A 24,542-nucleotide genomic window follows, 5' to 3' on the forward strand; every position below is an offset into this window, starting at 1 on the left:
AGGATAGAGAAAGTCTTGGTCAGAATGGTACAGTGCTTGCAGGTGATAAAAAGACTAAAAAATTGTAATGTCTTTAGATCTTTTTTCTTTTGACTAAGATCTAAAGACATTACAATTTTTTAGTCTTAAATTTCTCTTTCACACTAAAGAAAACACAACTTTCACAATATGGAAAAATAAAATTCTAACAGAAAAGGCTAAAAAGAAAAAATAAAAATTATTTACCTTTAGTATAAACGACTTGAAAGCTGCCCACAGAAGCCCCAAAAAATGAACAACAAATTGTCATGAAACAAAACATAGAACCAAATCACACAATCAAACAACAGATCTAAGGATATAAACAAAACACAAAAAATTAAAAAAACCAAATTGAAAAAAACATAGAACATCACCCTCTAAAACGCAAAACACAAACAAATTATAGGCCAAAACAAGAGATCTAAACATATAAAGAAAATACCCAAAATCAGAACAAAAAATTCATGCACAAATCCCACCTCAACATCGAAACCTACCTAAAAAAATTAAAACGGAAATAATAAAAAAGTTAAAACCTCACCAACAAAATTGGAGGTAAGAAATCCACCTTGAGAAAATCAAAAAACCAATCCAATGCTGACGAGTCTTAAAGACAACAAATTTGCAGCAACAATTAACTTTTTCAGGGGTTTTAAATGCAAGAAATTTAGACAGATAATTTGGATGAAAAAATGAGAACGATCTGAAGATCGAAAATGCAGAGAACATAGGGTTTGGGAGAGAGAGATCATAAGAGTAACTCCACCGTGGTGGATTGCTCGGGGGACAGGCCAGAGAAAAGGGCTCGAGGCCCTATGGATTCGCTCCAGCGTGAAGGAGCCCGAGTGAAGGTGGAGGCCCAAGCTCAAGGTCTGTGAAGAATTGCCAGCCTTAGGGCCCGAGTGGACGTGACGTTAGTGCTGACGTCAGCCTGGTGTCAGACCTTTTTTTTGTTTTTTTCCGTCATGCGCGTGCACCCCACTCGTGCGTGGGGGCACGTCACCCGACATAATTGTAGAAAAGTTAGCCCACTTTTCAGAACTGAAATGTTACTGTTGGAAGCCACGTGGCTTCATACGGTCCGTTCGATCTCAACGGCTCTTTAATTTGGACCGTTCGATCTCAATGGTAATAAAAAATAAATAAAAAATTTATTTAATATCAACCGTTTGATCTGAGATCGACGGTTGATATTAATCTGCTTTATAAATAAAAAAATAAAAGAAAAAATAGTTTTAAAATTAAGAAAAGTTACAGTTGTGATACGTGGCACAATCTGGAGTGTTGGAATTCAAATTTTTTTATATCCAACAACAGAGAATAATTAGTTGAATAAAAATTGTAAAAAAATTGTAAAAAAATTCGAAGAAAAATCTAAATTTTTTTAAAAAAAAAATTGTTTTTACTTTTCTATAAATACCTTCTCATTATCATCTACCTTACACCACAATTTCATATTTTCTCAACTACTTTCAATCATATTCCTTTCTTTCTCTCAAAGTTTCAATCCATTTTTTTTTCAACAAAATGACTACTGATGCAGATACGAATTGATCGCTTCTTGAAGATGTTGCGTTGTGTACTAGTTGGGTTGAAGTTACTCATAGTTCGCTTACGGGTAATGAGATGCAGTTGCGAGAAATGTGGAGTCTTATTCATACCAATTATCTTGAGAAAATTGGTGGGAAAAGAACCAAAGAATCGATGTTCAGTCGTTGGAAATTACTTAGCCAATCGTTTAGTACGTGGAGAGACGCCTTGGCACAAGCTAGTGCTACTATTCGAAGTGGGGAAAAATACTCGGATCACGTAACAATATATTATTTATTTGTTTGTACTATACCCAAATTTATATTATAATTATTTGTTTGTATTATTTATTTGTTACCTATTTTCATTATAATTATTTCTTCTCCCGCAGTAATTTTTTACTGAGTAAGGAGACCTATGGCACCAAAAGCATCATTCTTTTGCACAAAGTAAGAATCATGGTTGCAAACAACAATCATGATTTTGTTGAACAAATGTCATTCCATTCTAAAACAACGTCTAAAGTACGTATCAGGGAATACACTATTATAGACAAAATAATCGTCTAAGAGTTCCGTACCTCGTCGTTGCCTGCTTCTATCAAGGTTTCCGGAACGGCTGGGCCTGCAGATCTGAGCCACAGCTTGGATGACTTGACGGGAATGTGAGGCTCTACCCATTCTTACTTTGTCATCTCTCCTTCTACGCTCCTCATCCTCTTCCCTCTCATTTTTTGCCACCTGGAGATTAAACATTCCTTCTGATTGGTTAAACAATTCTTCCTCTTCCTGATCAAATTCCCACATCATTCTTGAGGAGGAAGAATACATTGTAAGAAAGAAGTAGAAATTATGAATAATGATAGAGATTTTTGTGAAGAAGGAAGCAGAAACTATGAATAATGATAGAGATCTTGAGAAAATTGGTGTGAGATTTGTGAGGATGGATGATGGATTATATGGAGGATTTAGAAAGGATTAGGTTGTAGATAATGCCACGTGGCATGCCGTCATTTGTTAAAAATCTGATGGAAATCTATCCTCAAATATTGTAAACAGATTATGACGCATGGCGCGACGTGATTGGTTAATAATTTTATCAGAAATCCATCACCAATAATTGTATTTTTGGATAATGACACGTGGCATCCGTCATTCGTTAAAAATCTGATAGAAATCTATCCTCAAAGATTGTAAACAGATTATGACACATGGCGCGACGTGATTGGTTAATAATCTTATCAGAAATCCATCACCAATAATTATATTTTAGGATAATGACATGTGTCGCAATGAGTACGATTAAAAATCTTATCGGAAATCCATCCTCAATAATTATCTTTTCGGATTTTATGACAAGTGGCGCAACGAGAACGATTAAAAATCTTATCTGAAATTACAAATAAAATTATTTTGTATTATTTAATAATAATTTGGATAATGACACGTGGTGCAACGAGAACAATTAAAAATTTTATCCGAAATTACAATTTTGTATTATTTTATAAATAAAAAAATACTAATATTTTATTACCTATTGCTTATTGCCAGGGCTATTGAAGTGTAACAGTGGAGATGTAAAAGGCGATTATTGTTTATTAAGGACAATTACTGTTTACCAGGTGAATTGAATAGTGAATAGCCTAGGGGAAGGGCTCCCACGCTGAAGTTGCTCTAACAGGCAGAAAAAGCAACGAAAATGAAAGAGAAACAAACTAAAACGAAAACGAATGACAGACGCGTGGAATGAAAGGGCAAAACGGTAAAAAATTAAAATACGAAGGAACCAAGGGGCATTTCTGCCGCTACACTGCAAGCAAAAGGAGAAAAGGATTTTTTAGCAAACCACGGCGAATGAGCCGTCGAGAAAGGTACCATTCTCTTCATGTCGTCGGAAAGTATGATTTTCGTTTTTAAATCACTCTAATTTGTTGAGTATTGAAGAAGTTATGAACGTTTAAAATTTATCCAATTTTCGGCGAGTTTTCCAGTTTCCAGTTTTCCTCCGGATCAATCACCTTTCAGACTATTTTCCGGCCATCTCCGGCAAAGTTCAGTTTGAGTGAGGAGTAATAACAGAAATGCCACATGGTACTATTTCAGTAGTGGAGTTTGTTAGTATTGTTAGAAGGATATTATTATAATTGAGATATATGACTATATAAAGGATTGTATAGTTAGTATTTCATTAAGTTCATTTGTATACATTTTCTTCATTCAATCAATACAATCTCTCTGGTTTTCTCTCTAGTATCTTCCTCTTCCTCTGTACCAACTTTATCTTTTGCAGAGCTTTCAAATAGGTATAATCTTGTTCTACACTTTCCTATCTTTATTTTGATATATTATGGGTTAAATTTGGTTAAGAAACGATTGAGTTATGAAGTTTTGAAAATTGCACAAAGAGTTTTTAACGGAATGATCATAATCATGGATGGTGGACAATCTCCGGGACCATTTCTATTGATTTTCAATCTCAAAGACCATTTCTATTGATTATGCAAATTTTAAAGAATATTTTGGCTATTTAACCAAACAAAAAATAAAATAAAATTATTCACACACACATAAAATGTATACTCATCGGCTAGTTATTAAATTAAAATATTATGTAATGGTAAATTCATTTCAAAAGACCAACTATTTTTACATTTTCCTGAGATACTCCTTCAACACAAACGCACGCTCAGGATCGCCGCCAAAGTAAAAGACAAAAAGTTGGAAAAGAAAATAGGAAATGACTAAAAATGGAACAAAAGTAGAGAGTCTCATCCAAGTCTTTCCTCTAAAAATTTACAACCTTTGATGTGAAAATTTGGAAATCTCCTCCATCTGAGGGATCTCTGAATCAATTCTCTCTCTAAATTCTCATTCTGTCTTTCTTTCTTGCCTCATTAATTTGAACACTCCTATCAATTTATCCACCACTTTCCCCTTATTAATGCATTAACAGTTACCCATTTTGCTCTGCCACTTTTCTGTTAATTATGTTTTGGACATTTTGAGGCTGTAGATCCAACTGCAATTCCAAGTTGGTAAGTGTTTCACTTTCCCATTTCCCCCCTTTGTATCTTTCTTTGATCTCTTGTAGTTGTTGTTGTTGCAGTAGTAGTAGTAGGTACTTGTTATTTCTGGGGAAGTTTCATAGCTAAAAGCTGTGTAATTTGTGTGTTAGAGGTGGGTCTTGAAATACCCATTTCTCAGATTGTTGGGGTTTTTTTTTTTTCCAATCAAAATTTCAAAAATTTTGATAGAATTTTGATGAATTTAGATTGTGGATGTTTTGGTATTAGGGTTTTTATAGAGCAGTCTTGTTTTGTTTCAAGCACTCTACTTTGTTGAGGAATTGTACTTTCAAATTCCAATGGATTATGGTAGAGAGAGCAATGTAGTCCATGTAATCACTGGGAATAGTAGTGGTGGTGGTGGTGGTGATATTTGGTCTAGTGACCAGGCAGTTTGGGCTACTGAGGATGAGTACCGTGTTTGGAATAACGGTGACGCGTTGGCAGACACCATGTCCAATTCAAATTATGATCAAAGGCAGTCGCAAAGTCGCTCTGGAAGCGAACCCCCAAATAAGAAATCAAGGAACTCCCAAGATGCAACTTCATCTAACCGGTCAAAAGCCATTGGGAAAATGTTCTTCAAAACCAAACTTTGTTGCAAATTCCGTGCTGGGACGTGCCCCTATGTTACCAATTGTAACTTTGCTCATAGCATTGAAGAGCTTCGGAGGCCGCCGCCAAATTGGCAAGAAATTGTGGCTGCCCACGAGGAAGAAAAGGCTGTATCTTCAGAGCCAAGGGAAGAGTACCAAATTCCAATCGTCTCTGCAGGTTATGGTGTGGAGACTCCAAGATCCTATAAAGGGAGGCATTGCAAAAAGTTTTATACTGAGGAAGGGTGTCCTTATGGGGATAATTGCACTTTTCTTCATGATGAGCAGTCCAAGAATAGAGAGAGTGTGGCAATAAGTTTAGGTCCTGGAGGGTATGGTGGTGGTGCTGCTGCTGCGAATGGAGCAAATAACAAGCCATCAAACTGGAAAACAAGGATTTGCAATAAGTGGGAATTGACAGGATATTGCCCATTTGGAAGCAAATGCCATTTTGCTCATGGTGTAGCAGGTATGATTTATATACTTTTTCCATTTTCGCTTTGGATAACGGAAAAGAATTGATGTTGATTCTGTATATAGGCTAGTGTTGTCTTTATAGCTCCAGTTTGAAGATTCAGCAATATTCCATGCTGTAATAGGTATCTGATTTGAGGATGAGAATAATTTAATTTTTATAGTTCCTTGATGTTGTCATTTGTCCATGTACATTTTCATAGAGCTAGCTGTCTTGCTTGGGCTTCCATTCTAGGACTTAAGAAATACTGGTTTCAGTTTCTTTACATGGATGCTTGATGTTCTCAACTTCTGTTGTCCCAAATAAGTACGACATTGAGCTAACTCTAAAGAATTGTTGTAAAATTATAATTTCATACATCATTTATGTCCACGCCTGTTCTTGTTTTGCTCTTGATTTTGCAAAGTACTTGAGTATGTTAAGTGATTCAATTATGATCAACTACTATTTAAGTTTATTTTCCAATAGTTTTTTAATCATGCTACTGGTTTACTTCTTGTTTTGGTGCATCATTAACAAAGACTTTGTTACCTGTGTTTCTCCCCTGAAAAAAGGAAACCTTAACACAGGAATGTTTCTTTTAACAAAGGCATGTTTTTTTTTCATCATAAGACAAAGATGCTTGTCAACAGCTTTCTTTGTTCTGTTGTCTTTCATAGAGAGCCTGGGAAAGCCCAATTCCGATGTTAGGACAGAGGTTCTGGATTGCAATAACATAAGACTTTATTCAAAGCCGCTCATCCAGTCTTTTATTTGAGCCAATCTATAGTGGAATTTAGAGGAATAGTTCCTGTAGCAGAAATATGCTGGTGAATTATTGCTTGCTTGTTCACCTGTGTTATTGATTATGACAGGAAAGAGTGAACTCGTTATCTCTTCTATCTTTCATTTTTCTTAACCATCTGTGGCCTTGAACCAAGATTTTATTGAAGTTGCCTATGCTGATTTGGACAACTGGATAGTTTGTCCGTTTCTTAATTATTATTATAATTTACATGGGTATGATTAGAGAATACCAAGGAAGAAGGTCAGCTGAATAATACCATTAGGATTCCAGCAGCGGAGTTGATGTTACTATCACTAGATCGAACAATCTGCAAGTCATCAGGGGGAGTCTAGGGCTGTTCTCCAACCCACTGAAAAACCTTAACAAAGAGGTTGGTACAGAACAACCAGTCCAAAAGAGGCTTACATCTGACTAAGAAGGCCACTCGTATTATCATAATCATTAATAAAATCATCTTTTATTGTAGGCTAGGGAAGTTCCTAGTTAGAAGCTCTATTCCATTTTTTCATTCAAACATGCCACCTGAGCCTCTGTAAGTTTAGAAGAAACAAAGATTTTGACATAATTAGCGGTAGAGAATGAGATGGTGTATCGAATCTAGACTGCTGACACAGATATTTGTGGAATTCTTATTGTCTGGATCTGCCTCTGAGCATGTATATGTGTGAGAGGACTTTATAAAAAAATATAAGTGATATAAGTTTCTAACTCCTATCATGTCTTTAATGAGGGAGAAGACAAATCCAGACTCTCTCGTACCTTCAGTGGAAATTTCTCAGAAACACGGGGCATATTCCCACTGTTAAAGTTTAAAACAATTATTGGTTCACAATCGTAACAGCTTAGGGTTTTGGGATCTGGTTGTCTAGCATGGTACTAGAGCATCGGTAGTAGGAGGTCATTGGTTCAAAATCCAATCCCCATTCTTACTTCATTGTAGGATTGCAAGGTGCAGGGTGGGGCTGGACCTATGTTTCTCCTCTGCCTCTCCACGTGCAGAATGGATACATTCCTATGAACTTAAGGTTTTGGGTAGTGGTAAACCAACAATGTATATCACCTGACCGACTATACAGATGGCGACAAATTCAAATTAGCAACCAGCTTAAGAGAGATGTGGCCAGCCCACACTTTGGAGCTGATCAACTTTTTCTTATTGGTGGTTTGACTTGTGCATTGACGTCTAGGGAAACATCGTGCATCTTCCATGAGGAAAGGCACAATGGAATTTACCCTCAAAATATAAAGCTTAAGCAAGGATCATGTAGATGCATACTATTGTCGTACAACTTGATCCAGTTTGGCTACGCAGTGCTGTCAATGTTGTATTATGAGTAATGATACTAGATTGTGCATTTGTTTGTTTACTTGTTTTCTCTAATTTTTAGTTTATTGGCTACTGAACTATCGGTACAAGTTCTGGCTGAAAAATGAAAGATTAGAAAGTGTTCATAAAAATTGGCATGGTGATGTTCCTGTTAAGGTTGCAAGTATTCAGGGTTAGTTGACAATAAATGCAAATATGCTCTTATGAGAACGCACTTGACAACATCTGTTCGACTTCAACTTTTCTGCCACGGAAGAGTAGCATGCTAATGTATTGTCTGGAATCTGAGGACTATATTTTTGTTTCAGTTCGAACTTATGTGCAATATCTATCATGACTAATCGTATAGTGCTTTCAGTATCTGACTTTGAAATCCCGAAATTCTGACTGCAGAATTACACCGGTATGGTGGTGGGCTTGTGGAGGGAGAAACTAGAGATTCTTCTTCAGTCGCTCCTGACAATAAGCAGGGAGTAATGCCTTCGAAAACTCCAGGAGATGCTGTGGTAGTATCGGTCCCTGTAGTCTCGTATTCTGATGTTTATCACCTTGGAGTTCCGTCACAAAGATCATCTATTGTAATTCAGAGATCAGGGCCGAGAGCCCATCAGAAATGGAAGGGACCAGACAAAATCAGTAGGATATACGGTGACTGGATTGATGACATCGAATAGAATTTGCGATTGCTTGCCTGCAATGCACTGCGGTCACTTACATAAATTAGATAGAAAACTAGATACCTGGTCTTTGTAAGAGATTACGGTATCATCATGTAGCTGTAACATTTCTGTAAAAGTTTCTGTATCCTCGCTTCGAGTTCAGGTTAATCGCAGGCTTGTTAAGTCGCATCCGATGTGTGTTTCATGTGAGAATTTTGTTGTTACAAATAGAACTTGAAGCTTTGTATCACTCTCCTAATCTTAGTCTTCCTTGTTACCATATATAATTATGTGACGGCCCTCTTTGTCCGAAAGAGACGATGGTCCTTATTTTGTACCACTTTGTTCGAACTGTCGGTTCCCTATTCTCGAATTAGTCATAGTATTTGTATCTAGTCTTCTGCCTTTGAGGTTCTTTTGTACTGTTTGAAACTTTATTCTCTCGTATGATGCAAAATAATATGACTGGATTTTTCTTTCTTATTCGATGAATGGCCAGGCGAGATTCGAATTTGGGACTCCAACATTGGAAAGAGAAGTGCTAACGCTGCACCAAGGGCCAAACATGGCATTGAAATATACGGGTGGCTAGATAGTGTTATGTGGATAACCATTTTTATCTTCTACACATCCTTGTTAATTTTTTGCCGTTGTCTTTTTTACTTTTGATTTGACGTTTGGCAATTAAGAAGGGTGTGAAACGAAAAAATGGGCGTAAATAATACTATCCTATATATATGGATCTAGATCGAGAGACATTTTTCGACACACTTTTTTGGGGTTTTCATTTCGTAATATTTCAAGAATCCGAACTGTTCATATTTCAATCTTTCTTGCAAAAAAATAGACAAATATAAAATCATTAAAAATATTCATTTCTAGTGAAGAAAATAGACGTATACATATTTATACAAAGACCACAATGAATGAGTGGGCCCTAAGAATGTCAACAAATGAGTTCCCCGATTATGACACACACATATATGTATGCATGTGTTAGGATACAGAGACACTCTCTTGACATACATTTTGAAACATGTTTTTATGGGATCCACTCTATAATGTATTTCATCAATCCTAACCCTATTTGTGTGTGTGTGTGTGTGTGTGTTATTGATGAAGAAATTGGTGGTTTGGAATAATAGTGAAGAGAATAATTCGCTGAGCCCCATCCTTCTCTCAAGGGCTCGCTCAAATTAAGCTCAGAAGTTTTGGTTCTTACCAGAGAGTTCCACATCTCCAGCCAACATACCAAATTAAGGCAACAATTTTGTATGCTAACAAAAACATGAGGAGATGCATTGACAACATGCATGCCTCCTTGTTTCTCTCTTGCCAATGACTGACTGGAGGAAGCAATCCAACACACACAAAGTTAGATCCCAACACTAACACAAACAACATTGCATTCTCTTCTTTGTAGCTCCTTCTTGTCAATATTACTATTACTATCTAACACAAACAACATTGCATTCTCTTCTTTGTAGCTCCTTCTCGTCAATATTACTATTACTGTTATTGTTGTGTTCCGTCGTCTCGGAATATCCATGCACTAGGGCTGGCCGGAAGTGCAAGCCGATCTCCGGCCACGAGGTTAACATCAAGGTATTGCCGCTCAGTCTTTGTTATGCAGGGAATGTCATCATCGACCACGAATACAAATTACTCCCCAGTACCTCAACATGCCGCGTCCCCTCCAATTACCATCCTTCTGACCGTCCTCCTTGTCTTCTTCTTTGCGGGTTTCTTTTCTATTTACTTTTGCAAGTGCTTCATGGATCACATCCTTGCCTCCTTTCAGAGCACACCCTCCGGAGATCTTGTGGGCACGGCGGTTGTACCCAAAGAAGGCCTTGACGTTTCACTCATAGAATCATTTCCAACATTTGAGTACGCAAGCGTCAAAGATTTTCGAATAGAGAAGTATGGCCTAGAATGCGCAATTTGCTTGGTGGAGTTTGAGGACGATAGCATGCTACGCCTCTTGACGATGTGTTGCCATGTTTTCCACAGGGATTGCATCGACCTTTGGCTCGAGTCTCATAAAACTTGTCCATTTTGCCGTGGAAATCTCGAAGTAGTAGCCCCGAGTTTGGCGGACAAGTCTCCGGTTCTTGCTCATGAGAACCACGCCATGCAAGACATTCATGAAGGGCATGAGTCAATGATGTTGGATCTGGATGCTGTCCACATTGACATTAAAGATGAACAAGGCCAAGATCATCATCATCATCAAGGAAATAATGATAACAGTAGTAACGACAATAACAATATGGTTGCACAAGGTGAACAACGTACCAGCAGCACTACTCGAGATCGAGATCAAGATCACGATCAGAATCATGATCGAAACAAAGAGAATGAAACCGAAAGATTTTCGCGGTCGCATTCAACGGGGCACTCCATAGTTAGGCCTAGAGCAGAGGAGGATCGATATACTCTGAGATTGCCAGAACATGTGAAGAAAAAACTTATAAGAGGACATCATAACTGGACGGGAAGTTGTACTACATTTGGGGAGTTTTCTCGCCAAAGAGACAATGCCGGTGCTTCCTGCTTTGGAGAGGCCTCTGGCTCCGCAGGTGGAGGAGACATTGACAATGCCCAAAATGAAATTACAAAGATAGGCCGCGGCCTAAAAACGTCTGTTACATTAAATCATCTCTCAAAAGGGGCCTATTACGAACATAACGGCCACGAAATACATTTAGCCTCAATCAAAGTTGTTTCCTAGATCAACAACACGGTCTGCCACCATATTACGTTCTTTGTTGTCTGTAGATATTTTGGATACTGCATTTCTATTTGTGACTAATATAATCTAGACATCCCAATATGAAAGCTATGGTAAAATTTATCGTCTTTAGTCTTGATGAAATTGTACTTACAAAATAATTAAACACACCTTTGATCAAAGACCAAAGTCATGCACCCATGGAGTTAGAAGGGGGGGGGGGGGGTTGGCCAATAGATCTCCGATTCGTGAGTCTGTTTTTCTAAAAATAGAGAGTTTAAGGCTTAAGTTTCTATCATAATTCAGCTCTACATTTGCCCAAATCTACATTTACGATACTCAAAATGATCCAAAAATATCATCAAAACTTGACAAAGAAATAATTTATGGGCTCATTAAAATGTTCGATGTCTGTAGTTAGTTGGTTCAATTATTTAGGGTAGCAAGGGACAAGGTTAATGAAGGGTCTGTGAGTTCTTTGTGCTTGCGTTTGCATGGCATATAGAGCAATTGTGATGCGCAATATAATATATGCTGGCGTGTGAGAGGATAGGTGGGTTAATAGTTGGGGATATTGGTCAATTTCACACTAAAAGAGATATTATTGTAGAACATAGGACAATCGGGTTGCAAAGGATAACAAAGTTGCATCCTAAACACATGGCTCTCCAATATCCTCTTCTTTTCTCATCCTAAATACATGGGCATTCCTTGGAATCCAGATTTCAGAGGGAAAAAACCCAAGACTGGAGGGGTATCTATGAAAGCATTTCTAGGTTACCAAATTCAGGATAGGCCGACTTAGAAAAACACCCTACTAGGGGGTGGGGGCAAATTGTTTCAACAATATTTAGCTAATGCATATGCCACACTTGAAGAAGATAGGCTTGATTTCATTAGAGCAAATCAAACTTCTTTGAGAATTGAGAGTCTTAGGGGAATTCATGAAGCACTTAAAAAATGAAAATGCAAGTGGTTGAAACATTGGTAAGAGAATTATCCTGCCAACTTCTTTTACTAGCATCAAAGTTCTAAAAGACGTTAGGTGTTAGTCGGGTGGCAGGTTCGGGCCTAGTGCCTAGACAAACTAGGCAAATTTAAGTAAATCTATCATATTTCGTGTAAATAAATATTTGCTTATACTTAAAATATATATAATTTCATCATAAACTACAAAATAGAATGAAATATATAGTATGAAGTATTGGAACATAATGAAAACATGGGGAACAAGGATATGAAGTGTGTTTATTTAAGTATGTAATTAGTCTCTTACAATTTATTAAAATAAAATAAAATACAAAATGAAAGTTATCTATTTTTTGTCTAAGTGAGTCATGACCTAGGCGGGCGCCTCAATGGGTCTATGTGCCCTTTCTTAATTTTCAAATGCCTAGGCATTAATCGGGACGGTGGCCAGCTGCCTAGCACCCAAGTAGGGACTAGACAGATAATTTTTAGAACAGTGTTAGATACATGATCAATAATTATCAGGATGCTTTGGTTATATTCCATCATTTTGGAAATCCTGATTTATTTATGACCTTTGCTTGCAATGCTAAGTGGCTTGAAATTGTCGAAGATCTTCGTCAAACCCCTGGAAGTAGAGTTGAGTGACACACCCTGACCCAGAATGTCCACTAGGGCTCCGAATCGAGCTGTGCTGGCTGACACCTGGAAGGTGAAGAAGCCATAAAGTGTGATAATGTGTACAATGTGAATAAATTTAAACCTAAAAGTACCTACATACACGATTGCGCGATGAGCGGGTATGGACCCAGTTCACACATGATACAGAGTATAAGTAAAATACAGTGAGGTAAGATAATAATTATATCATCATAAAGAGCCACCTAAACTGGGGAGTGCCACAAATCCTCCCCGATACGGAACTTTGCTACTAGAACCTGGAGGGGTGCAAAATAGAAAGTGTGAGTGGGCAAAACAAAGATTTTCAGAATCATTTCAATTATCAAAGGTAGTAAACCCTCGCCGTAAAACCTGTATAGTTCTAGAAAATCATACTACATATAAGTATGTAATTAAATGTATATTAACAGTAAATCCAGAAGTATAACTACACAACATCTCATTAGCAATATAAATAATCATGTGCTTAATAACTTATACTAGCCCACAAGTCAGAGTCACTCATACTGATGGTGACCTGTACGACTGCACTCATATCTCCTCAATCAATGTTAGTACATAAGTTGGAGTCATATATAGTGACCTGTACGACTTATCCATATCTCATCAATCAGTGCTATCACATAAGTCGGAGTCACCTATAGTGACCTGTACGACTTATCCATATCTTATCAATCAGTGCTATCACATAAGTCGGAGTCACCCATAGTGACCTATACGACTCATCATTATCTTATCAATCAATTCTAGCGCATAAGTCAGAGTCACCTATAGTGACCTGTACGACTTATCCATATCTCATCAATCAGTGCGATCCCATAAGTCAGAGTCACCTATAATGACCTGTACGACTCATCAATATCTCATCAATCAGTGCTAGCGCATAAGTCGGAGTCAGAGTCACCTATAGTGACCTGTACGACTTATCCATATCTCATCAATTAGTGCTAGCACATAAGTCGGAGTCACCTATAGTGACTTGGATGACTTAATCTATAGCTCATCAAACATCCCTGCACATGAGTCGGAACCACCTCTAGTGGTCTGTATGACAGGACTGGGTGTAAAGAAGTACGCTCAAGTGCTACGATCACGTGAAGACTGTGAAAATAATCGCGGGTCATCTACGAGTCGGAACCACCTATAGTGGTCTGTACGACAGCTTGTGCACCTACCTTGAGTCCAAGGTGAGCGTAAGGTGCAGGAGGTGATTATCATGTGAAGGACTGTGCCCTGGCCACGGACGGGAGCACTAACATCGGGGTGCAGGTTTATGAGCTCTCAATGCATCTCAATATAACATGTACAACTCATGGGCAACCTGTACGACAGTGCCAGAGTTGCCTAACATTGCAACTTGTATGACAATGTCGGAGTTGCCTATTATTGCAACATGTACGACAATGTCGGAGTTGCCTAACACATAAATGTAGTCATGCCATAACTCCATCAATTCAACTAATACCATAAACTCACCTAAGCTTACTTGTGTGTCCTGCGTTCACCTTTGCACTTCAAAGCATTCACAATAATTATGTGCAGGTAATATACATATGGATATAGCATGATGCAATCTAATACTCAACCATGTCATAACATTTTCAATTATATACATATATATAATATGACATAAAATGCATAAGTTGTAACGCCCTACTCCCGAGCTATTTATTTTCGGGGATCATCATTAGTGATAAGCCCAACTAGACACTAGTTTAATTAACTATCATTACTTACGTTTCCTTACTTTAATTTCTTGATTCTTCACACATTGATTTATAACCAACATTTAACCACCAACACATAAGGTTAAATCTCACATTTTACACCAATGTCCCTCACATTGTTCAATTCCCCAAACAAGGCTATTGTCTCAATTATTTAATCTCACTTCTTGTATTGCTGCATCTAACGTCTCGCTAGACTGCCTACGTACCCTAAACAGAGATCAAGCCATTCGTAGCTCATGCCTATACTTCTAAACATTCACAGTAATTATATGTAGGTAATATGCATAAATCAACTTAAAAACGTTTGTGGAATTATCAATCATGTATATATATACAGTAGAAAGGAAAAAACCCACTCACCTGAGGTCCGCGCTACGACTCCCTAGCGCGAATATTGAGACATCACGAACTAATGTCGCCTAGAACAATTATTAAATCATGTCTCAGAGTTCTTACCGATAGAATACATAATTTACATAAAATACATCCCTACGTAATTCAATTAAGAAGATCCGCATCATGGATTTCCAATCCGTTACTTCCAAACATACACATTATGTTCCTAGAACAACATCCTAATGTTTCATTACGATCCAACGGTCGGATCTCTGCCAATTGCCAAAACCAAGTGGCGGTCAACATTTTATTTTATGAACTTACAAATCCATTTCGGGAAGATCCGTATGTCGAACTTACAAACACACTTTTACCAATTAACGTATCGTAGAGAATTTAGGTTCCAACCATCAACCTATGTCATACAATTACCAAAATTGAGCTCAAGGCATCTAATTTAGCCTAAGAGTGACATCGACGGTCCCCTGGCCATGTGCCGCTGTGGGTGGCGGTCGGCCACGTCGACTCGCAGGAAAAATCCAACTATTTCGGAAAATTACCAAAATTTACAGGAATGAAAATCTCAATGAGTATAGCAACTTTCATACCTGTGACCAAGGCTAATTTGGCCGTGAAGAGCTCCAATTTCACTAAAATCCGCCGGAAACCCTAGAATGGGTGTTCTTCAATTTGACATCCTCGGTGTTCCAACGTCTTCACCACTACTTGGGATTTGTTCCTGGGTTCTAGGGGAGTGTTCTAGTGGTGGTAACTGAAGGAAATGGTTTTTCAATTGATGGATTTAGAACATGGTTCCCTGCAGCACCCACAAGTGTTTTTCACCAAATTACAATCAAATCCCTTCCAAATTTGGGTGGAAATGGAAGAGGAAAGGACTAGGTAATGATTGGGAGTGGTGCCTTGATCCAATTCATGGGAAATCCTGTGGAAAACCACCGAAAAATATGGAGAGATGGGTGCACGGGTCATGCGGGTTGGGGAACTTGTTTCGATCTTTCCCCCGTTTCTCCCCCTTATCCTTTCCCTCATTTCTTTCTTTCTGATTGGCCATCCCTTCCTCTCTCCTATCCTGATTCAGCTAAGCTCTTTCTCTCTCGCCGGTTGGGCAGTTCTGCCCTTCCTCTTCCCCTGCCGGGGGTTTTTTTTTCTTTCTATAATGTCATCATCCACATAATAATAATAATAATAATAATAATAATAATAATAATAATAATAATAATAATAATAATAATAATAATAATAATAATAATAATGATATCTTTTCATGCAAAGATATAAAATAGTAATATATACACAAAAATTTTAGTGAGAACTTCAGGAATACACTATGGAAATCTTTCGTACGTCTCACTATACGTTGGTCCATAAGGGTCAATACCCTCGTCTCTAAGACCATTTTCGTAAAATCATGCTTTTAAAAGTTGTAAAAACATAAAATTAATAATAATAATAAAATAAAATAAAATAATAATAATAATAATAATAATAATAATAATAATAATGATATCTTTTCATGCAAAGATATAAAATAGTAATATATACACAAAAATTTTAGTGAGAACTTCGGGAATACACTATGGAAATCTTTCGTACGTCTCACTATACGTTGGTCCACGAAAGTCAATAGCCTCGTCTCTAAGACCATTTTCGTAAAATCACGCTTTTAAAATTTGTAAAAACATAAAATTAGGGACGGGTCATCACATCGAGAACATGCCGGATATAGTTTTCAGAATTTTCAAAGCAAAACTTGAACATATGATCAAGTATATGAAAAACCGAAAAAACATTTTAGCAAGGTTTGAATCTGGTCAATACTCTAACCTTTTCTAGTTCGCTAGCTTCTCCAGTTTTTTATTTTGATGTTTTCGTATTATTTAAAAAAAAAAAAAAAAAAAAAAAACTGAAACAACGGAGTTTTAGAAAAGAGGTCTCCGTTATTGTCACATTCTAGTTTGGTTAGCAAGGAATATAAGTGTCATTTTCCTACTGATGTAGATTCAATCATTTCAGCTGAGATTCCTAACGCGGAAGTAGACCAAGTTTCATATGATGTTGTTGCACAGCAAATTAGGCATGGTCTGTAACGCCCCAGAAATTTATACGAAAAATAATTTTGTGATAGGCCAAAATTAAACTCTTGTTTAACTAACTACTATTAATCACAATTCATTATTTAGTTTTCTTTATCACTCACAAAATCTATAACCAAAAATTTACTTACCAAAAACATAAGATTAAATTCCCAAATTACTCACCAAATTTCTTTTCCTAAATCAAATTCCCTACCAAAGATTAATCTCAATTATTTAAGGCTGCATCTAACCCCTGTTAGACTGCCTATGTACCTTTGAGCGGGATCAAGCCTTTCGTAGTTCACCATTCATTCTTTTATCCATTTCTGAAATTATTCTAGTAACGGAAATATCCAACATTAGTTTTCACAATCGAATCACATCAACTGGGTACAAATTATCGATTTAAAATATCAAAATTTGCATGAAAAGATAGCGTCAGCCTATTGGCTAGGCGCAGCCGTGGGTGGCGTTTTCTGGCGAACGGAAACTCGATTTTTCCGACTAACTTTAAAAATTACCAAACTTCACAGAATTGTAGATCTCAATGAGTAGAGTAAGTTTCATACTTGTGACCAAAATCAATTTGGTTGGGAAAGGCTCCAATTTCCCTCGAACTCGTCGGAAACCTTAGAAACGGGTGGCTTCGATCCATCACCTCCAGTGCTTCGCCGCCCCTACAGTTGCTTGGGCTTTGTTCCAAGCCTCAAGGGGAGTCTAATGGTGGTGGTAATTGGAAAAGAAGGTTTCAAGATTTGTGGATCTCGGCAAGGTAACACCGCACCCACTTATGCGGGTTTCACCAATTCAAGGTCAATTTTCATCAAATTTAGGGTGGAATAGGTAGAGGGAAGGTCGTGGAGTGTTTCCCAAGTGGTTGTTTGATATGATTCACCAGAAAAACTGTCTGAAAGGCGTCGAAATGTATGAAACCCGTCGGGTCGGGTCACGGGTCAGAGAAGGGTTCTGTTTTTCCTTCCTTTCCCTCATTTCTTCCCTCTCCTATTGGTTCACACATCCTTCCCTTCCTCTGATTCGTCTACCCCATCCTTTTCTCTCATTTTCTTTTCATCTTAGCCACACACGTGGCATCACAGATAATTGCTCCAGCAATTTGGAGCTTTCTAGATTAACAATTAAATAACCACTTTGTCCCTATCTTTGTTCGTTTATATCTCTTTCGTTATAACTTCATTTCGCGAACGGGTTTCACCTACGTGCTCGTAGGGTCATTTTCTATTCAAATATGACGATAAAATACGTCCTCGTATAATTACGTTAAACCAACTATGGCATTTTCATCTTTTCCCCTTATCAATAAATTTTACGACGTAGATTATAATAATTTCTGGAAACAAAATGTTAAAATTTCTTAATTAAATTTTCATAACCATAAATTGATTTATTTTCGATTTTCTCCACATATTCATAATTTTGAATATCTAATTTATATATTTAAACTTTTAGGGTATTACTTCGTCCATGCGGTCTTGCAGATTAAACGTCACCTTTCATAAAAGAAAAAAAAGTTCAAAAAAATTTCTCAAGGCTGTTAAAAATGAAACCACTTTTGACCCTGATGGTTTTGTCACATACAAGCATAGGGAAATGGAGAATATATTTTTTTTCTTCTAAATAATGGAATCAAGATTTTTAATGCATTTGTGGTCCCTTACAATCGTGATTTGTTATTGAAGTATCAAGCACACATAAATATTGTATCATGTTATCAATTAGTGCTCATTAAATGTCTTTTTAAGTACATAACCAAAGACACTGATATGGCTAGAGCTATGTTTGAGGATAAAGAATTTGATGAAAATGTGGCTTATCTAAATTGAAGATTTTTATGCCCTTATGAGGTAGTTTAGAGACTGTTTCAATTTCACTTTCATTTTAAAGTACCATTTGTTGAGAGGTTGTGTGTGCACCTTCTTTCTGACCAAAATGTTATTTTCTAAGATGGTGATCATTTAGACTATATTGTTAACCAACCTAATCTTGAACTCACAATGTTAACCTAATGGTTTGAAATGAATATTAAAGATCCTAATGCACCTGAATTGTCTTATGTTGAATTTCCATTTAAATATGTTTGGGGTAGTGGTAATAAATAATGGAGGCATAGGAAGAACAATAGATGTTTGGGTAGAATTGCCTATGTTCACCTTTGCTGCTGGTGAATTATACTACTTGAGATTATTACTTAATTACCAAAAATGTGCCTTCAGTTTTGATTATTTAAGAACAATTAAAGATGTCATTTAACCCACAATCTAGGCTACATGCAACTCACTTGATTTGTTGGGGATGATAAGGAGTGGAACAATGCAATGTTAGAAGCGGCTCTCACTACTTCATCCTTTGAATTAAGGCAATGTGTGATGATATTTCAATAAGATGATCAATGCTTTTAGGTTTAAAGACATGTCTAAGTATGAGGATGAACTTAAAAATTCTCTTTTGTATGAGTTAAAAAAACTATTCACAATTTCAAATAATTCTTTGTCTAAACATCATCTTCCAATTCCAAACAGAGAGTTGATGGATTGACTTAAGATTAGGAGCTTGAGAGAGTAGTTAAATTATAACATTGAATCATTGAAAAGAAGCATTCACTGCTGGTCACATAGTTGAATAAAAAGAAAAAAAATGTTTATGATAGTGTCATTGAAGTAGTTCATAACCAAAAAATCTAATTTTATTTATTTTATTTTTTTGTACATGATCATGGTGGAAATAGTAAGACTTCTTTGTGGACCACCATCATAACTAAAATTAGATCACAAAACTTTGTTGTTTTGACACTGACTTCATCTGGAATTGCCTCCCTTTTGCTTCTTGGTAGAAGGACTGCACACTCTATGTTTAAAATCCCTATTAATATTACATATTGTTCACTATATAAAATCAGAAAATCAACTCATCTTGCAAAATTAATTAGTGATGCAACTGTTGTTGTCTAGGATGAGGCACCAATGAATATTAATGATGGTTTGAAACTCTAGATAGGTCTCTCCGTAATCGTCTCAAAATATCATAATCAAGTTTAGAAGATTTGCCGTTTGGGAAAAACCAATTTTATTGGAAAATGATTTTAGACAAATTTTACCTGTTGTTCCAAATGGAAGCAAGGACAACATTGTTAAAGCTTCATTTACAAGTTATTAACTTTAGCCTTATTTCACTATTTGTTTTTCCTAAAGAAAACATGAGGCTTTAAAAAACTGGTTTGAATGACGGAGAAAAACAAGAGTTGAGTGATTTTGCAAAATGGAGATTGAAAATTGGAAACAGTGAAACTGCTGAATCTATATTAGGATAAATTAAAAAAAAAAGCTTTAGTCATTATTTATTTTTATTATGAGAGTTTCTTATTATCATTATTAGGATAAATTTTACTTAACATGTTGTTGTCCAAAATTAAAATAAACTTGTATAGTATTTGTATAGGCAAGAACTAAGAAGACATGCTGACACACCCCGACCGAGATCGGAGCGTGCTGGCCGTCACACAAAGGTGACGTAGCCATGTGCACGTGCGGAAGCTAAAGTAGTAATATGAAAGTACGAATAATAAAAAAAAAACTAGCATACAAGTACTAGAATGAGTGCTAGTTAGTGCGATACAAATTCAGAGCAGGTCTATAGCAGTCCAATTAAAACAACAACAGTAGTACGCCCGAAGGCGACCCTACAATGGGGAGTGTCTGTCAGAACGCCGAAAAGCTCTCAAGGGAAACCACCGCAACGGCTAAGCAACTAGAACCTGGAGGGGCGCAAAACAAAAACGTGAGTGGGCAAAAACAAAGCTCTTTGAAAACCATTTCATAAAATACTTTCTAACCCCTCGCCGTAAAACCTGTATACTTCCCAGAAAATAAACATATATACGTATGTGTAAACATGCAAAACATGCTCAAGGGTATACCAATCATGCTCAAGATATGCCATGCCAAAATCTCAAAGTGATATGCAAGTGCCCAGGTATAATCATAATCAATATCATGTAATCAGGCAGCCGGAGTCACCTACGTGACCTGTACGGCTACATCTAGAGCTCAAATCTCAATCTCAATATCTAAACCTGCCCACAAGTCGGAACCACCTAAAGTGGTCTGTACGACAAGCCTGGGTGTAACATATATATACGCTCTAGTGCTACGATCACGTGAAGGCTGTGCGAATAATCGCGGGTCACCTACGAGTCGGAACCACCTATCGTGGTCTGTACGACAGGCCTATGCACCTAGCTTGGATCCAAGCTGAGCGTATGGTGCGGGAGGTGAACAACACGTGAAGGACTGTGCCCTACTCTGGGCGGGAGCACTAACACCGGGGGTGCAGGTTATGAGCTCTCTAAGCATCTCTAACCACTATTTAATGCAATCGTTAAATAACGCTTACCTGGTACTTACCTATGCCTCCACAGCACCCACATATAAATATGTATATGCATGCCACTACTAATGAATGTGATGATGCATAAACGTTAATAATAACATGCATGGCATAAGGCAAATAACCCTTTTAAATCAATTTCTGGGAATATAAATGTATATAGGTATATACGGAAAACAAAAGCCCACTCACTGGTATGTAGAAGGGTCGTAGCCCCCCTGTCTCGCGTGTGCACGCTCGTCCTCTGGGTACGTGTCACCTAAATGCGAAACAACTATAAAAACGTTAACTTTAAAGCACATAACCCGTTCCTCGTAATAACTTCTCATACATTGCTCAAAATGGACAAATGAATATACCAACGTGCTCTACACAACCTCAGGATCACAACCATATTTTTAAAATAATTTTTGGACCCCGCACGCGCCCCCACGCGCCAGCACAGGCACGGACCTACGCGCCCCCCACGCGCGGCCACGTGCCAGGCACACTGACGGTGTCAACAGACGCCGTCAGGAATATTCCGTTAAACTGACGGAATATTCCGTCAAATCTAACCGGATACCGTCACCGCCGTTAGGAATATTCCGTCAAACTTGACGGAATATTCCCCTTTCTTCTCCGGCCTACCCTCGCCGGACTCCGGTCGCCGGAAACTGGGAAAAACTTTAAACTAACTATTCTCCTTCGTTTCTCAACCGTTTTCTATGATTCTTGGACCAAAAGAAAGCCCTAAACTAGTAGAATCACGTTGGACCACTTTTAAAGGCTAAAAGTTACGAAATCTTACCTGTGCAAACAACCAAAACCGGCCAACTTCGAGTAGGACGATCCCGACGTCCAATTTCGTCCAACGAAGCACTCCGAGGCTCCTTGGGACACCACCAAGCTACCTACGAGCTTAGAAATCCCAAAAACTCAACGTATAAATTTTGCATGAACAGTACAAAAATCGGGCTTGTGAATTCGACGTGAAAACGTTGAGGTTCCTACCTGAAAATGGTATGGTTGTGCTCGCCTCGACCTCACGAGTTGAATGGTGTCCTTAGTTTCCTCGATCTGTCACGGTTTGAGGGGTATATGTGTTGGTCCGTACGTTTTTAGGAAGAAGAAGAAGGGTAGAGGACTCGGGAGAGAGAGAAGACAGAGGGAGAGAGAGAAGGATAGTGTCTGTGTGTGTGTGGGAGTGTGTGAGGTTCCAAACACATGCCACAACACAACAAACAACCAAAACGTGACGAAAGCACACTAGGGGTAAAATTGTAATTTCATACGTACATTTCGGTATTTCCGGGACGGGATGTCACAACCTTCCCACCTTAAAAGAATTTCGTCCCGAAATTCAAAACGACCAAATAACAACCCCTAGTGGTTAAAGAACAACCGGGGATACAAATCCCTCATCCGATCTTCTGTCTCCCACGTAGCTTCCTCAACTGAATGGTTCCTCCACAAAACCTTCACTAAATTCACTGTCTTGTTCCTCAAAACCTTCTCTTTCCAATCAATGATCGTCACTGGTTCCTCATCATACGTCAGATCTGGGTTAATCTCAAGCGGTTGAGGAGGTATCACGTGAGATGGATCAGCAACATAGTGTCGGAGCATAGACACGTGAAAAACATTATGCACTCTAGCCAACTCCGGAGGCAACTCCAACCTGTAAGCTACCTCACCAACTCGTTCGGTGACCATGTATGGTCCGATGTACCTAGGACTCAGTTTCCCCTTCTTTCCGAACCGCACAACACCTCTCCACGGTGAAAGCTTCAGAAATACCCAATCTCCGACCTCATATGTTCTGTCCGTAGCACGCCGATCCGCTAGACTCTTCTGCCTGTCCTGAGCTGCTTTCAGGTTAGACTTAATCACCTGAACATTCTGAGTAGTCTCCTCGACAATCTCTGGACCCACTAAAACTCTTTCTCCAACCTCTGACCAACATAACGGTGTGCGACAAGCTCTGCCATACAAGGCCTCAAATGGCGCCATGCCAATGCTCGAATGAAAACTGTTGTTGTAAGCAAATTCCATCAAATCCAATCTTTGATGCCAAGCGTCACCAAACTGCAACACCGAAGCTCGCAGCATATCCTCCAAGGTCTGAATAGTTCTCTCTGACTGTCCGTCTGTCTGTGGATGATACGCCGTGCTGTAAAGTAATCTCGTGCCTAAAGCTTCCTGGAAAGCTACCCAAAACTTCGATGTGAATCGTGGATCACGATCCGAGACAATACTCACTGGGACACCGTGGTACTTCACAACCTTTGAAATAAACAACTCCGCTAAACGGCTCAGAGAATACTTCTCTCTCACAGGAATAAAATGAGCCGACTTAGTGAGTCGATCGACGATCACCCAAATGCCGTCAAAGCCATTATGTGTACGTGGGAGCTTGTACACAAAATCCATGGTGATATTTTCCCATTTCCACTCTGGAACGGGAAGCGGCTGCAACAACCCAAACGGCTTCTTCCTTTCTGCTTTAACTTGCTGACAAACAGCACACCTGCTCACATACTCGGCTATCTCCCTCTTCATACCCGGCCAATAATAAAACGGTCGAATGGTATGATACATTTTAGTAGCTCCTGGGTGCATGGCATAAGCCGAGATATGTGCTTCATCGAGAATTTCTTTCTTCAACTCCACACTCTTAGGCACAAACATTCTACCTTCTAGCATCAACATGCCATCCGAATCCCGAACTCTGAGGTCCCGCCTCCTTCCTTGCTCTCGAGCTTGAATAAGTTCTTGAGTCTCCTGGTCAGTTACTTGGGCTTCAAGCACCCGATCAACAAGTATCGGCCTAACTTGAAAATTAGCAAGTAATGCCACATCTCGATCTTCGGCTTCTAGCCTTACCCCCGTAGTACGCAAGTCCACCAAAAGAGGAGCACGACTAGCGTACAACGCGTTAATACGGCCCTGTGACTTCCTGCTAAGTGCATCAGCCACTACGTTCGCACGACCAGGATGATAATCAATCGTGCAATCGTAATCGCTGAGCAACTCCAACCACCTCCGTTGACGAAGATTGAGTTCCTTCTGAGTAAAGAGATACTGGAGACTCTTGTGATCCGTAAAGATCCTGCACTTTTCTCCGTAAAGATAGTGCCTCCACAACTTTAACGCA

General features: G+C 38.3%; 2 protein-coding genes and 1 long non-coding RNA gene across 4 annotated transcripts; 2 read left to right on the plus strand and 1 right to left on the minus strand.

The window, feature by feature from the left end:
* The first annotated feature begins 4,282 nt into the window (after positions 1-4,282).
* LOC137731920 (zinc finger CCCH domain-containing protein 56) lies at positions 4,283-8,854 on the plus strand. The gene is made up of 3 exons (XM_088688262.1): positions 4,283-4,668; positions 4,728-5,680; positions 8,194-8,854. The coding sequence occupies exons 2-3, from the start codon at positions 4,915-4,917 to the stop codon at positions 8,472-8,474; spliced, it is 1,047 nt and encodes a 348-aa protein (XP_088544388.1). The 5' UTR covers positions 4,283-4,668; positions 4,728-4,914; the 3' UTR covers positions 8,475-8,854.
* Positions 8,855-9,707: 853 nt separating this feature from the next.
* On the plus strand, positions 9,708-11,325 carry LOC137730632 (RING-H2 finger protein ATL29-like). Of its 2 annotated transcripts, XM_088688219.1 has the most exons (3): positions 9,708-9,833; positions 9,947-10,382; positions 10,473-11,325. In XM_088688219.1, the coding sequence occupies exons 2-3, from the start codon at positions 10,087-10,089 to the stop codon at positions 11,191-11,193; spliced, it is 1,017 nt and encodes a 338-aa protein (XP_088544345.1). In that variant the 5' UTR covers positions 9,708-9,833; positions 9,947-10,086; the 3' UTR covers positions 11,194-11,325. The 2 variants fall into 2 exon arrangements, with proteins under 2 accessions (XP_088544345.1, XP_088544344.1); XM_088688218.1 differs by having other exon boundaries at positions 9,947-11,325.
* Positions 11,326-21,611: 10,286 nt separating this feature from the next.
* On the minus strand, positions 21,612-22,486 carry LOC148690214 (uncharacterized). Its single transcript, XR_015957505.1, has 3 exons — positions 22,400-22,486; positions 22,197-22,306; positions 21,612-21,680 (listed from the first exon to the last, which is right to left on the minus strand). It is a non-coding gene; the product is annotated as an uncharacterized LOC148690214 (long non-coding RNA).
* Positions 22,487-24,542: the final 2,056 nt, after the last annotated feature.

The sequence above is a fragment of the Pyrus communis genome, chromosome 16 (genome assembly GCF_041283825.1).
Source record: "Pyrus communis isolate YQ-2024b chromosome 16, ASM4128382v1, whole genome shotgun sequence".
NCBI lineage: Eukaryota > Viridiplantae > Streptophyta > Magnoliopsida > Rosales > Rosaceae > Pyrus > Pyrus communis.

Bases quoted from the DNA above. Each gene is read 5' to 3' on its own strand.
- LOC137730632 (XM_088688218.1), top strand. From the start codon at position 10,087: ATGCAGGGAATGTCATCATCGACCACGAATACAAATTACTCCCCAGTA.
- LOC137731920 (XM_088688262.1), top strand. From the start codon at position 4,915: ATGGATTATGGTAGAGAGAGCAATGTAGTCCATGTAATCACTGGGAAT. The intron at 5,681-8,193 runs GTATGATTTATA...TTCTGACTGCAG, and splicing joins TTTTGCTCATGGTGTAGCAG to AATTACACCGGTATGGTGGT.